The 15,156-nt window shown below is 38.4% G+C and overlaps 1 protein-coding gene across 1 annotated transcript in view; it reads right to left on the bottom strand.

Moving 5' to 3' along the window:
* Positions 1–15,156, bottom strand: part of BBS9 (Bardet-Biedl syndrome 9) — a gene marked incomplete at its 5' end in the record, with an annotated part of 354,880 nt that overhangs the window by 93,404 nt on the left and 246,320 nt on the right. The window contains one exon of the mRNA XM_010831226.1: positions 6,148–6,330. Within this exon, the coding sequence (XP_010829528.1) occupies positions 6,148–6,330 (183 nt within the window). The remainder of the gene's footprint in view (positions 1–6,147; positions 6,331–15,156) is intronic.

Here is a 15,156-nt window from a genome sequence, read left to right as displayed (position 1 = left end):
TCTCCCATTCTGAAGGCTGTCTTTTCACCTTGCTAATAGTTTCCTTTGTTGTGCAGAAGCTTTTAATTAGGTCCCATTTGTTTATTTTTGCTTTTATTTCCAATATTCTGGGAGGTGGGTCATAAAGGATCCTGCTGTGATGTATGTCAGAGAGTGTTTTGCCTATGTTCTCCTCTAGGAGTTTTATAGTTTCTGGTCTTACGTTTGGATCTTTAATCCATTTTGAGTTTATTTTTGTGTATGGTGTTAGAAAGTGTTCTAGTTTCATTCTTTTACAAGTGGTTGACCAGTTTTTCCAGCACCACTTGTTAAAGAGATTGTCTTTAATCCATTGTATGTTCTTGCCTCCTTTGTCAAAGATAAGGTGTCCAAAGATAAGGTGTGGATTTATCTCTGGGCTTTCTATTTTGTTCCATTGATCTATATTTCTGTCTTTGTGCCAGTACCATACTGTCTTGATGACTGTAGCTTTGTAGTAGAGCCTGAAGTCAGGCAGGTTGATTCCTCCAGTTCCATTCTTCTTTCTCAAGATTGCTTTGGTTATTCAAGGTTTTTTGTATTTCCATACAAATTGTGAAATTATTTGTTCTAGCTCTGTGAAGAATACCGTTGGTAGCTTGATAGGGATTGCATTGAATCTATAAATTGCTTTGGGTAGTATACTCATTTTCACTATATTGATTCTTCCAATCCATGAACATGGTATATTTCTCCATCTATTAGTGTCCTCTTTGATTTCTTTCCCCAGTGTTTTATAGTTTTCTATATATAGGTCTTTAGTTTCTTTAGGTAGATATATTCCTAAGTATTTTATTCTTTTCGTTGCAATGGTGAATGGAATTGTTTCCTTAATTTCTCTATTTTCTCATTATTAGTGTATAGGAATGCAAAGGATTTCTGTGTGTTGATTTAATATCCTGCAACTTTTCTATATTCATTGATTAGTTCTAGTAATTTTCTGGTGGAGTCTTTAGGGTTTTCTATGTAGAGGATCATGTCATCTGCAAACAGTAAGAGTTTTACTTCTTCTTTTCCAATTTGGATTCCTTTTATTTCTTTTTCTGCTCTGATTGCTGTGGCCAAAACTTCCAAAACTATGTTGAATAGTAATGGTGAAAGTGGGCACCCTTGTCTTGTTCCTGACTTTAGGGGAAATTAAATTTCAATTTAAATAGCTACATATGATAGGTGGCTATCATGTTAGATAGCCGATGGCTGCACAGGGCTAGAATATGCTTCCTTGTAATGCTGAAGTAAATCCACAAAGGATGGGTACTAAGTCTATTTGGTTTCTTGAGGCAAGCTCAGGCCTAGGACAGCACCTGAAACACAGCAGGTCTCAGTAACTATTCATTGAATGAATAAATGGATAATAAGTGGACTGGATATAAGACTGGTTTAATCCTGAGGTATGTGCAGTTTTTCAGCTTTTGGCTTTTAAGCAGCATCATGGGAGGGAAATGTGTATTATATCACAATTAAACACTCTCTTAGACTCAAAGCAATAACACATTGACCTAAATAGAGATTGTATTTTCCATAGAGTTTCAAGTAGATAGAGGGTCAGTAGATGATTTATATTTAATTTGAGAATTCAAATATTCTGAAATATCTTCAGAAAAGTAAGAAAATAAATCATGTTAGAATTTCCCTAATAGGTACTCTGATAGAACATTATTTTAGGCAAAACTTCTCCACCATCACAGGATGGCAGAAGGGATAATACCATGTTATCCAATTCACAGATGGAACTGAGTTTAAGAGCTCTTTTTGGAGATACCAAATAGAACATTTACTGTTTTGGTTTTTTTTTTTTTTTTTTTTAAGAGGGAGTATCCCTACAAAAACACATTTGGCATATATAACTTTCAGCACCTTAAAAAATCATGTATAATAGTCTGCAACACCAGCATTTATTTGCCCCCCCAAAAGTATTGAGAAGTGGAAAAAATGGAAAAGTATTCAAAAAGAGACAGATCAGAGAAAACAAAGATTAATTCTTTTCCAAAAGGGATGGCATTTTTTAATACTGATAATATAGTGCAAAGAACATTATTTTTCATTAGAAGGAATGATTCTAAATATTTTTGCTTTGTGAATCTGAGGCTATTAAGATGAAAATATTCCAGAGTTGACTATGGAATATAGCCTGCCTTGTGACACACGCCATCTAAATGACAATACAACAAACCAATATGCAGTGCTATCTGAACTGTAAATAAAACATCTTCTGAGCACTTTCTCCTACCTGTCACATACTGTGGGGACATCTGACCTTGAACTGAGAGGCTCTTCTGAAAATGCTGCCCACATGTCTAAAGTTCTCCCCCTCATACATGTACCCTGCCCTCCAACCTCAACCAAACCGTCTAAATTGCATTCAGATTTTTGTGGTATCATAATAACTTCAATATGGGATATATTTTCAACATTCTGGTCAGAGACTCCTTTCTTCCCCACCTCACCCTCCTTCCAAGTTATTTCAGGTTTGCATATTTCATTTTCACATCTCAGCGGGATACCCATCACATAACACTTATTTGTGAGGTCTAAAGGCATAACATGGGGGATTGTGAACTAGCATGTCAAAACCACATACGGCATGCGTACATCTTAAAGAATGAAAAAGGATTCCTTTTTTTCTCATGATATGTAAGCTGTCTCAACAGTATAAGTCCAAAGTGAATACCACAACCTAATTAAAGATGAAGAACATAACAAGCAGTACTAAAGTGTCTTTTTTCATTTATTCTTCTCCAAGTTATGTTTTTATCAAATGTCTTGTCTCATTAATGACTTCAACAGACATAACAAGTATACACACCTAATCTCACCAAATTCAGAAGAAAGTTGAAGTAATGTTTTGGGAGGTATGACAGTAGAAAATAAGAGACAGGGTAGAAAGTGGCTTTGAGAAGTCCATTCACCTGCCTATGAGCATACTTACATACTCCAAATAAATGCTGTGTTTTAAAATCTCTAGAGTCAGAAATACTACAGTCTCTCTCAAGACTCAAGTCCTACATTTGAGAATGTTTATTTCTCAGGAATTCTTCCTGGCCTAAGAGCCAGCTTCAGGAACATGCAAGCTGTATAATTGCATAGGGCCTCACATTCAGTTTAATGTTTTGTTGCCACCATCTTGAAATTCTTAATAGTTTTATCTTTGAATTTGTGTTTTGTAAGTGAAGTCTGATGCGACAATGAAGTGCGTGTGAGAAGGGAGGATGTGTGTAATATGCATGCCTCCTTCCTCCTTTGCTCACTTCACATGCAGCCCTGTAGCTCAAAATCCCCATGGCCTCAGCATGAGTGGGAGTTCACGGAGACTCAAGCTAAGCAGGAGGAAGGCCTGTTCCATCTAGGCTGATTAAATGAAGGAACTGACGGTCCTGAGAGGCTTTTCATTTGAACCAGAACTTGCATGGAATGAAAAAAGAGGCAATAGATGCAAAGAAACAGGAAGGACTAAGGAAACCCACTAGACTCCTGTTACTTCCCTATATTATTGAATCACTTACACTGAAACTGATAACACAGAAGGAAAGGGCAGTAGAGTGACAAAGAGCTCCTTTTCCTTCAGTCCTGCCTTATTCAACAGGAAGCTGAAGGCAGGGAACCTTGGAAGATGTGCATAGGTTAAGGAGGGAAATAAAGAAGCTTAAGTTTTGTGCAGTGATTCTGTGGTTCTATAAAAGCGAAATACACAGCATGCAAAAGTCACAAAATAAAAATTGTATAATTATGGTGATTCTTTAAATTTTTCTTTGTTTAGGACAACATAAGTAATTAACAAGCAAAAAATACCATGAGGAGAGAGAGAATACAGAAACTAAAAAAAAAAAAACAACCATGTTTTTAGTACCCGTTTAAACAGCACTTTAGCTTTTTCCCCTACTTTCTTGAACAATGGATCTGCATTTTCATTTTACACTTAGCCCTGCCCTGCTTCAGATTCAATCTAGTGCATCTGTTCTGCCAAGTCACTCTTGTTAGTTCCACCCTCATCTCCATTCATTCACCTAACAAATATCGACTGCACTATGGTCCAGCATTGTGCCAGGCACTAAGAACAGAAAAAATAAGTAAGATATAATTCCTTCCCTCAAGTGTAGTTGAGGAGACAAATTACCATGAAAGGGTAGTAATATCTACCTTGCCTGGCTTTAGTGAGGACTATAAATAATATACTTAAAGTAGACAAACCACTTCCAATGATAATGAGCACTCTATCCAACTATCTCATTTAATTCTTATCACAACTTACTGGGTCAGGTAACATAGCTGTTTCCATCTTAAAGCTATAGAAGCAGAGATTTAGATCAGTTAAGAAACTTGACCAGAAGGACTGTGCTGTTAAGTGGTAGAACCAGGATCTGAAGTCACTCAAGTCTTTTTGATGACTATATCTGAGTTTGTAAGTGATAGTGAGGGCTTTTCTGGTGGCTAAGTGGTAAAGAATCCACCTGCCAATGTAGGAAATACAGATTTAATCCCTGGTCCAAGAAGATCCCATATGCCGAGGAACAACTAAGCCTGTACGCTCCAACTACTGAGCCTGTGTTCTAGGAACCACAACATGAGCCCACACTGTGCAACTACTGATTCCTATAGGCTGTAGAGCCTGTGCTTCGCAACAAGAGAAGCCACCACGATGAGAAGCCTGCACGCTGCAACCAGAGAGTAGCCCCTGCTCCCCACAACTGGAGAAAGGTCCATGCAGCAACAGAGACCAGCACAGCCAAAAATTAATAAATAAATATTTTTAAAGTGATAGCTATTATTTTATTAATATAATGCTAACCATTCTATTTTTAACTTTCTATTATTACAGTGTCTATTTCTAGCTCCTCAAAGGCATATATTAGATGTAATTTTATCAACCTAAAAAAATGGGAATGCTAATTTTTTTCTAATTTATTTTTACTACTTTGTTTAGAATATAAAATGTAACTTGATTTTTTTTTTCACGCTGACAATCCTTTGACCCAACTGGAGAAAATCAGACTCAACTGACAAAGCTTGAGATTTTCAAAATCATGTTCATGACTTTGCTACAATACAGTACATAAGTTAAAAACATGTCTTTGGAAGCAGAGACTTCGATACAAACTCTACTATCCTCTAGCATCAGAAAGCCTAAATTTTCTAAAAATTTAGAAAGCCTAAATTTTCCTGTATGTAAAAGGGCAATGAAAACAATACCTTAACTATATTGTAGGTCCATGTTTAAGATTAAATGAGATAATCCTTGTAAAATACTTAAAAGAAAATGTGGGAGCAAAATTTTAGTGTTAGTACTATTATCTTTAGTACCATGTTTTCACATGAGTTTAAAAATGGATATGAAATGACTTTTTTCTTGAAATGGTTTCTTCCATTTCAAAATACAAAAAAATAAGTTCGTGGGTCTCTAATTTCCAAGAAGTATGTTATTTCATTGTAAATAAAAGCATGAAATAATGGCATCTGGCGGTCATGTACCTCAATGGTTCAAGGCAACTAAGATATTCTATTTATATTATCCTTCACCAAAAACTCCAAATACATATACCAATTTTTCCCCTTTTTGTTTTAAACTGCCTATTCACAGGCTCAAGAATAAGAGAATTTATAAATTACATATAAAGAACTAGGTATTTAAGAAAAGAACTTTATAAATGTAACAAAGTATCCCTGTCATTCAGCAAGGCTATCTCAGTTCTCTCTAACCCTTAGAGTGACACTCACATTTAAGAACATTGAGCAAATTAAAATGGCTGAGCTGTTTTCTCTGGCGGAAAAGGAAAGGATTAGCTAATCTGAAGGTTTACTGCCATCACTCTGGCGGTCAAATGACTATTTCCCTGGCTCCTAAGTGACTGAAGAACATTAAAAAAAAAAAAAAAAAAAATAGACTGGATACCACATAAAAATGGACCATATACCTATTTTTTAAACAGCTCTAGGAAAAAAAAAGGCCTTTATTTGACATTTTTATTATGGTTTGAGGAAAAGGAAAACAGGATTTGGATAAAAAGAAAACAAAACAAAACCAAGCTTTCCTTTGATACCTTAAAAAACACGATAGGCATGTGATCTCCTTCTAAAAACCACAATCTTTCCAATAGTGCTGGCTGTTACCACTGCAGGCCTGTGGGTCCTTACCAGTTCCTGAGTGTCCTGCTGCAGTGGCAGAAATACCGCTTCCAGAATAGCAATCTGGTCTGCGCTGAGCTTCTGCCACAGCCCGATCAGCAGAACCACCAAATGGGTGGCACTTTTCAGCCTGGTGAATGACTGGAACAGATTGTCTTGGTTTTCCTCTACTGCATCTGCTAGAGCGATTACCTGCAGAAATTACAAACTTCAGTTAGGGATAATTTCACAATTCTTGAGCCCTCAACAAATTACCTTTGGCACACTCTTATTTTTCTTTAAAACAACTTGATGAACTTTGTCTTCCACAAACACAAGGTATGTTGAGTAATAAAAGTTATCATTCATCTTTCGCTTCCTTCTTTAAAAAAAGTACCCAAAGTAATTCCAAATCCATATGGCCAAGAGATGAAAATATCCATGAAATCATCTTAATGGGGACATTGTTCAGTGTCTACCTCAACATCAATTCACTTTCTACAGTGTATGATAATAGTACATGATAATATAAGAAGCCTCTAATACAGTTATTACTGTGTTTATTACTAGTGACTGAGACTGATCAATTTAAAAAATTCTTATCAGAGTAGCTGCATTTACCTTGGGATTTAAAATAATAACTTCATTTTACCCTTTTCAGAAAGTAACTGTCTTCCTCTATTACTTTTTATATGTTACATGGTGTTAGAATAGCCAATATTTCTTGATTATATTTAAAAAGTAGACAATTTTCAAACATTTGACCAGTCAAGCAATGTCATTTTTAACACAAATGTCAGGTACCAGCCCACAGGGACCTGAAAGAAAAAAAAAAAGTGTTCAGGGTGTGTTAGCTTTACAATGCCAAATCTACTTAGGATAAAATTGGCAGGAGTGGATAGAATTGGCTTTTTTTTCTTCTTCATCCTCTTGAATAATCCTGTGGAAAAAAGAACTAAAGTAACAATTGGATAGAACACTGAAGACTGCCCATTGGTGTTTTATTTTATTTTAATGTCTTGGTGAATTTTGTGCTCATTAAAAGAAATGAACTGACTGGCCCAGAGGCTCAAGTTGTCTGACAGCCCCCATAACAGGAATAGCAAAAGCCAAGGTAATTGTAAGCTCCTTTCTACAAGTCCCCATCAGCTCAAGGGACTAGAGCTCAGATGAGTTTCAGAAGTCTAATGTAGATGACCCATTTGGTGATATTTCATGGCTTACTGACACTGGCCCAAAGGGCCTATTTAAAAAAAAAAAAAAATCATCATTCAGACAAACACAGTCTGCAGCTGTGTGGTCTCCCAAATTCCATGTAGGAGAAAGGCTAGAGGGGGACAGTCCTTAGAGCATCTGTGAGGCACTGGAAAAGAGATGTAGGTTAGAGAAAGACAAAGCACCCCGAAGGCCCTTGCTTGACAAAGCCAGACAAACCAGGATTCTTTGCTACTTGGTTGAGGGCTTGCAGGAGTTAGGAAAGGCAGTCACACATCACATTCAGCTCTCTAGAGAGCCCTGGGAGTTTGGACCAAGGTCAGCACTAACAATAAAGCACACTGCTTACTGGGTGCCTACTACTGTGCTACTTTTCATTGCCTTTTGAAAGTACATGATATTCTATAACCCATGAGGATCTTATAATTTGTTGGACAGAAAACATACATACACAACCAATTAGTGGAAAGCATTCCAGCAATAACGTCCTAATTGTGCAGAACAGAAAGTAAGTGCGAAAAAAGCTAGCTAAGGGACAGATTACTGTGGGCTAGAGTTAATATCCCTGGGGCCTCTTTAATTCAAACGAGGCTTGGAACTCATCCCTTCCCCATTACTTCAAGAAGTCCCTGCAAAGAGATGCAGAGGCCACTTTCCTTAAACCAAAACACCTGGAGTCATCTGCTTCCCCCACCTTCACCAGGATTACAATGAACTGCTGTCAGAGTCTAATTTCTTTTTCTTCTTGTGAATGGCACTAATGAAGCTTCATTGTGGGCACCATCATATCAATATTAGGATACAGATGCTTTCTGTCAATAAGTCCAAATCACACAAAGATCAAGGTGATAAACACCTCCTGAGTGCCAGGCATATGCAAGAATCTGCAGGAAGTGCTGCAGGGAATTCAATGGCAACATATAGAACTCCATCTTCAAAGAGTTTATAATGGAGAAAGGAAATTAAAACAGGTGAAGGAGGCAAACATTGACAACATAGGGAAGGCCCAGTAGACTATTAAGGAGGAGAATGCCACTAATGTTATGATTATTACATTAACAACAATCCCTCCAATTAATTTAACATGAGCTGTATGCCAAGCAACCTGCTCTGTGCCACACAGGTATCAGTGCCTTCAATCCTCACGTCTCCACTGAGACTTAGTTGGCAAGATCTCCATTTTATGGATGAGGCCCTTGAAGCTCGGCAGATGTAAGAAATGTGCCCAATACTGTACAAAGGATGTGCCTACTGCGCCTGTGCTTAGAAGGGCTCCATGCTTGGTTTAAGTCCCTGCTGTCTCTGTCTTAAAATTCTTAAACATTTTATTTTTGAATTTGTGCTTTGTAAGTGAAGTCCATAGGATAATGGAGCATGCACATGATCAGAGGAGATATGCTCATTGACTCAGAGAGTTAAATGCTGTTATATTTGCATTTTAAACTGCCATCGCACAATATAATGATTCCTCGTAAAATTCATGCTAACAATTTAAAATTTTAATTTTTTCTTACTTGGAATGACATTAAATAGAAACTCAAAACACCACCAGAAGGTGTGAGAAACCACTGAAGAAAGGAAAGATCTTTATATCTTAGTAGCTATTTTAACAGCACTTTCTTCTGCCATTTAACAAGGGCCCTGCATTTTCATTTTGCACTGAGAAGTGCAATTTAAGTAGTCAGTTTGACCATCATGTAGTAAATGAGAGACTTGCATTCAAAGTTGGAGACTCTCAAGTCTGCATGAGATCTGAAGCACCTTATAGGTTCAGAGAAGTGCCTAACTACCAGCGAATGTGGAGGGCCTTGGGAAGCAAAAGACAGGAGAAGAATCAGGCACCAACTGGACTGGGCTCAGCCAGCCCTATAGGTTCGGGAGAAAGGACTGATTATTCAATTTTCAGGAATTTTGTGAGCCAGGTGTTAAACATGGCCATTACTAAAAATTAAATTATAGAAACTTTAGTAAGTTACAGGAAAACAAAAGTAATAGTCAAAATGCATTACTTTCTAATTATTTTACTATTTATTATCTAGGCCCTTGAGATTATTTATGTCGATTGCATTTGTATGTTGGATACACTCAGCAATGGCAGGGGGTGGGGATTAATGCCCATTTCTTTCCCACTCCATATTCAGTGACCTCACTCTAGAAGCTTGAAATCAGCCTTGGTGGAAGTATTTACAACATGCAAATCAACAAATGTTATAAAGTCAGGCTTCCCACCCACCCTGCTCCTCGCAGACAGCCAGTTGTTAAATAGTTACTGGCATACCACTGAGAAGACGTGCCTGAAATTTGTCCTCAAGAACAGATATTGGATAAAAGTAAAGGAAACAACCTGAGCAAATGCATTAAAACACAAATGTAGAGGCTGCTTGTTTAGCAAGGAACAAATATTCCAGTTTGGGAAGAGCATTTGATGAGATAAAAAAGATCATCTGGGCAACTGTCGCAGAGGAAGCAAAATATCAAGGAGAAGAGTGTGCAGGTACTGGGAAGCCACACAGTATTCTGAGTGTGGGCATTATCTCATGAGACAGTGCACCAAGTAGCCACTGGATCGCAGCAAACATTTAGGGCATTTGCTGGGACTTAAGTGAGGCTTTTATGCACGTTCCTTACTATCAAGGGAAATTCTTACTAAGTGTAACAGCATGTCAGTTCGTGGACCCACCCAACTTGCTAAACACAGCTGTGGTGGAAGAATGACTTCTCAGTGAGACAGCAGCCCAAGCCACAGGATCTTTCCTGAGCAAGACCCAAAATACATCAATCCCAGAGAAGCATCGTTTCTCTACATTTCAGTCTCACTGGATATATTTCTGTGCCATTGTGGAAAGAGTCTGCTATCCCCAAATGGTCACAGAAATTGGAAAGAGATGGGATAAACAATTCCTTATGTAAATTACCCCCAAGGAAAATCTTCCTGACCTGCTGGCCAGCATGAAATACTAAACAGATCTCCATGTTCTCAATTTAGTCTTACACGTAACAGCCAAGTTTACTTTGTGCTCCACAAGAGCCAAATGAATTTAGCAGAATTAACGTAGTAAAAGGGGATGGAAAAACTAGACCCACCAAGATTTAGATCTGTCTGACCAGGGCCTAGAGGATCTTGCAGCTCACCTGGAACTGAGAAATGAGGCCAACCAGCTGCTGGGGCTTACATTTGAGGGAGAGTGATTTTTCAGGACCCATCACTGGCTGTACAAGATGTGTGCTCCCTGGTGTTCAACAGAACTACAGAAAGGAAGGGGTTTAGGAAACAATGAACGCTAATGATTTCAAGCACAATGTGTTGATGGCCTTTGTTTTGCTTTTTCAAATTGACGGATTCCGAATAAAATGGAGACCCCAAAGGACATCTCTGTCCAACTGCCATATCAGTTGATGCCAAAGTAATGAGGCAGAGGTCCAGGGAGCTGCTTGCAGGAAAACGCTCAACTCATAAAGTGAGTGTGAAATTAATCCCAAATACTTTTAGCTGCCAAGATAGGCTCTAAAATTGGTTACAGGAAAGCAGCAGCAGCAACAGCAGAGTAGACATGAATCACACTATGTGAACACAGACTTGTCCAATTTCTTCACCTAAACTTACCATCAAATCTGCCTCCAAATCTCATGTGTGGCATATAGAACCCTGTTACACTGCTATTTAGCTGTCATTTACTGAACCTCAACTGTGGGTCAGGCACCAGGCTAGTGCTGTTATACTCAGGTTATCATTTGGTCCTCATAACTACCCTCTGAGATCAAAATCACTGATCCCATCCCAGATGAGGAAACAGAAGCTTAGAGCTCTGATGAACTTAATATTGAGAGGAGCACACTGCCTGTGGTCATGAACCAGGGCAGGAAAGGCAGGGATATTAATCCTATCTTTGGATTCCCCATTGGATGACCTTTTTTCTGCACTGGTATGCAAATGTATACAGTTGGCTCCACAAAATAATCCAGTGGGTTCTTATTCCGATAATCAAATAAAGACATGAGGAAACACACTACTAATCCATCACAGCAGTAACAGTATATGTGGGATTCCCAGGTAGCACTAGTGGTAAAGAATTCACTTGCCAATGCAGGAGACACAGGTTCAATCCCTGGGTCAGGAAGATGCCCTGGAGAAGGGCATGGCAATGCACTCCAGTATTCTTGCCTGGAGAATCCCATGGACAGAGAAGCCTGGCAGGCTATAGTTCATAGGGTTGCAAAGAATCAGACACAACTGAAGTGATTTAGCATACACACATGTACTTTAGTTAGGATTTCCCATTATTGGGGCTTTTAACATAGGTTGAAATTTCCAGGTTGCCTTCTGCCCAAAGTTATAGTATAAAGGAAATCAGTTCACACAGTGTAAAGGATGGGAAGTTAACACGGTACGTTTTTTTCTCTTAACAAAGGGAATTTAATCATATTCCATATAACTCAAAAATTATGAAGACTTTAGAAAACAGCTATTTTCTAGGCCTGTTCCTTTAGGGAAGTTATTTTTAAAAAGGAATGATGGATTGATTTTCTATAAATCATATAGTACAATGTTTTCAGTAGTCTGAGCAAGTCGATGGTATGTAATAATAATTGTCAACATTGAGTGAGGGTCTTCAGGAGCCAGGCACTGTGCTAAATCTCTTTACAGGGATTCTCTCATTTCACTCTCAGAACAATTCTGTAAGGTAGATACTAGTACTGCATGTGTGTGTGCTAAGTTTCTGCAGTCATGTCTGACTCTGTGTGACCCTATGGACTTGTAGCATGCCAGTCTCCTCTGTCCATGGGATTCTCCAGTCAAGAATACTGGAATGGGTTGCCATGCCCTCCTTCAGGGAATCTTCCTGACTCAGGGATCGAACTTGTCCCTCTTAAGTCTGCTGGAATGGCAGGCAGGTGGTTTTTTTTTTTTTTTTTTACCACTAGCACTACCTATCCTCATTTAAAAAACTAAGGAGACAGAATTACAAAAAAGGTCAAGCAGTTATTAAGTGAGGGAGCCAGAATTCACACCCAAGCAATCTGACCCAACAAACGTCACCAAGTAACACTGCCTACGTTCACTTTCTGCCTGCACGTCAGTTGCATCATAGGCAATATGTGGAAGAAATTCTATCAGAAGTTTCCCAATGGGAGGTTTCAGCTTCGCTGGCCCTTCAATAACCTCTACGAATTAAGATAGGCTTATTTTAATAAGAGGTCGGCATGGATGAACGAGTTAGGAAAATGGAGTTCCTATGATATGGATGAGTTTATACATCCCCCAAGGCAGAATGCAATAGGTTGTGCTGGAATAGGCAATGGCCTGGGAGCCAAGAAGACAGAGCTTCTAGTCCTGGCTTCCCTACTAAACAGCTTAGGTCAGTGTTCAACGTACTTCCCTTTCTGGGGCTCTAGTTTCATCACTTTTAAAACGGAGGGGTGGGAAATATGATCTCTCACACCCATCATAGCTGTGTAAGATGCAAAAACTTTTAAATTACTTTTGGATAATTTATTTTGAACTATCCATGCTTCTGCCCCATTTATCGATTCACTTCTTCCCCTCTATTTGTACACATTCTGAGCTTCTCATTGAATAGTTATTGATTTGCAGCTTTTATCTATAAAATTGAGTAGGAAATGGCAACCCACTCCAGGATTCTTGACTGGAAAACTATGTGGACAGAGGAGCCTGGCCATGGGATTGCAAAAGTTGGACATGACTGAGCAAAGTACACACACATCTATAAAATATCAGTAAGAATATTTTTCTTCGACTAATTCATAGGATTATGAGAATTAAATGAGAGAAGTAAAAAGATGAGCAATACTGAGCATTGGCAAGGATGTGGAGAAACAGGAACCCTCATATCTTACTAGTGGCAATATGATACAGTCACCCTGGAAAGCAATCGGCAGTTCCTCAAAAATTAAACACTGAATTACTCTATGACCTAGCAATGCCACTTCTAGGTTTATGCCCAAGAGAGCTGAAAATATATGTCCACTAAAAAAACTTGTTCACAAATATTTGTAGAAGCATTATTTATAAGAGCCCAAAGAAAGAAACAAACCAAATGTCCATCAACTGATAAGCAGATAAATTAAATGTGGCATATCAGTATAATGGACTATTATTCAGGCATAAAAAGAAAAGGAGTATTTACACATGCTACTATATGGATAGGAAATGGCAACCCACTCCAGTACTCTTGCCTGGAAAATCCCATGGACAGAGGAGCGTGGTAGGCTACAGTCCATGGGGTCGCAAAAAGTTGGACAGGACTGAGTGACTTCACTTCACTTCACTATATGGATAAATCTTAAAAATATTATGCTGAGTTTAAAAAGCCAGTCTTTTTTGTGTGTGACGATCTTACACTATTCATGTTGTATTATTCCACTTATATGAAATGTCCAGAATGAGCAAATCTATAAACATAGTTAGCAGGTTGTTCATTGCTTAGGGCTGGAGGGTGGGAGGTGGACAGGAGGAAATGGCAAGTAACTGCTAATTGGTGAGGAGTTTCTTTTAGGGAGGATGAAAATGTTCTAAATAGACTGTGGTGACAGCTGTATAATCCCTTGAATATGCTAAAAATCATTAAGTTACTCACTTTAACTGGGAAAAGTGTATATATGTAAACTATATCTCAATAAACCTATTAAAAATGAGTTAAAAGTACTGTAAAAGCATAATTCATAAAAGGTATAAATTAACAAAAATAAAGGCATTTATTGAAGAAACAATTTTAATACATTAATGGATATAGTTTAATATATAAAGATTATATATTAATATATTTGATATATTAATGTTATATTAACATAACAATTTTGATGTATTAGTGCAACTAGGGCTTAACAATATTCTAGATGACAGATGATCATATGAATTTGGAGTCTATTAGAATTAAGCCTGAATGCTGGTAATGCTTCAGTCAGTTCAGTTCAGTCGCTCAGTCGTGTCCAACTCTTTGCGACCCCATGAATCACAGCACGCCAGGCCTCCCTGTCCATCACCAACTCCCGGAGTTCACTCAGACTCACGTCCATCGAGTCAGTGATGCCATCCAGCCATCTCATCCTCTGTCGTCCCCTTCTCCTCCTGCCCTAATCGTCCCAGCATCAGAGTCTTTTCCAATGAGTCAACTCTTCGCATGAGGTGGCCAAAGTACTGGAGTTTCAGCTTTAGCATCATTCCTTCTAAAGAAATCCCAGGGCTGATCTCCTTCAGAATGGACTGGTTGGATCTCCTTGCAGTCCAAGGGATTCTCCAAAGTCTTCTCCAACACCACAGTTCAAAAGCATCAATTCTTCAGTGCTCAGCTTTCTTCACAGTCCAACTTTCACATCCATACATGACCACTGGAAAAACCATAGCCTTGACTAGATGGACCTTTATTGGCAAAGTAATGTCTCTGCTTTTCAATATGCTATCTAGCTTGGTCATAACTTTTCTTCCAAGGAGTAAGTGTCTTTTAATTTCATGCCTGCAGTCACCATCTGCAGTGATTTTGGAGCCCCAAAAAAACTAAAGTCTGACACTGTTTCCACTGTTTCCCCATCTATTTCCCATGAAGTGATGGGACCAGATGCCATGATCTTTGTTCTCTGAAAGTTGAGTTTTAAGCCAACTTTTTCACTCTCCACTTTCACTTTAATCAAGAGGCTTTTTAGTTCCCCTTCCCTTTCTGCCATAAGGGTGGGTGTCATCTGCATATCTGAGGTTACTGATATTTCTCCCGGCAATCTTGATTCCAGGTTATGCTTCTTCCAGCCCAGCGTTTCTCATGATGTACTCTGCATATAAGTCAAATAAGCAGGGTGACAATACACAGCCTT

The sequence above is a fragment of the Bison bison genome, unplaced genomic scaffold (assembly GCF_000754665.1).
Source record: "Bison bison bison isolate TAMUID 2011002044 unplaced genomic scaffold, Bison_UMD1.0 scf7180017864525, whole genome shotgun sequence".
In the NCBI taxonomy this organism is placed as follows: Eukaryota; Metazoa; Chordata; class Mammalia; order Artiodactyla; family Bovidae; genus Bison; species Bison bison.
This window is presented reverse-complemented; position numbering and strand designations above follow the sequence as displayed.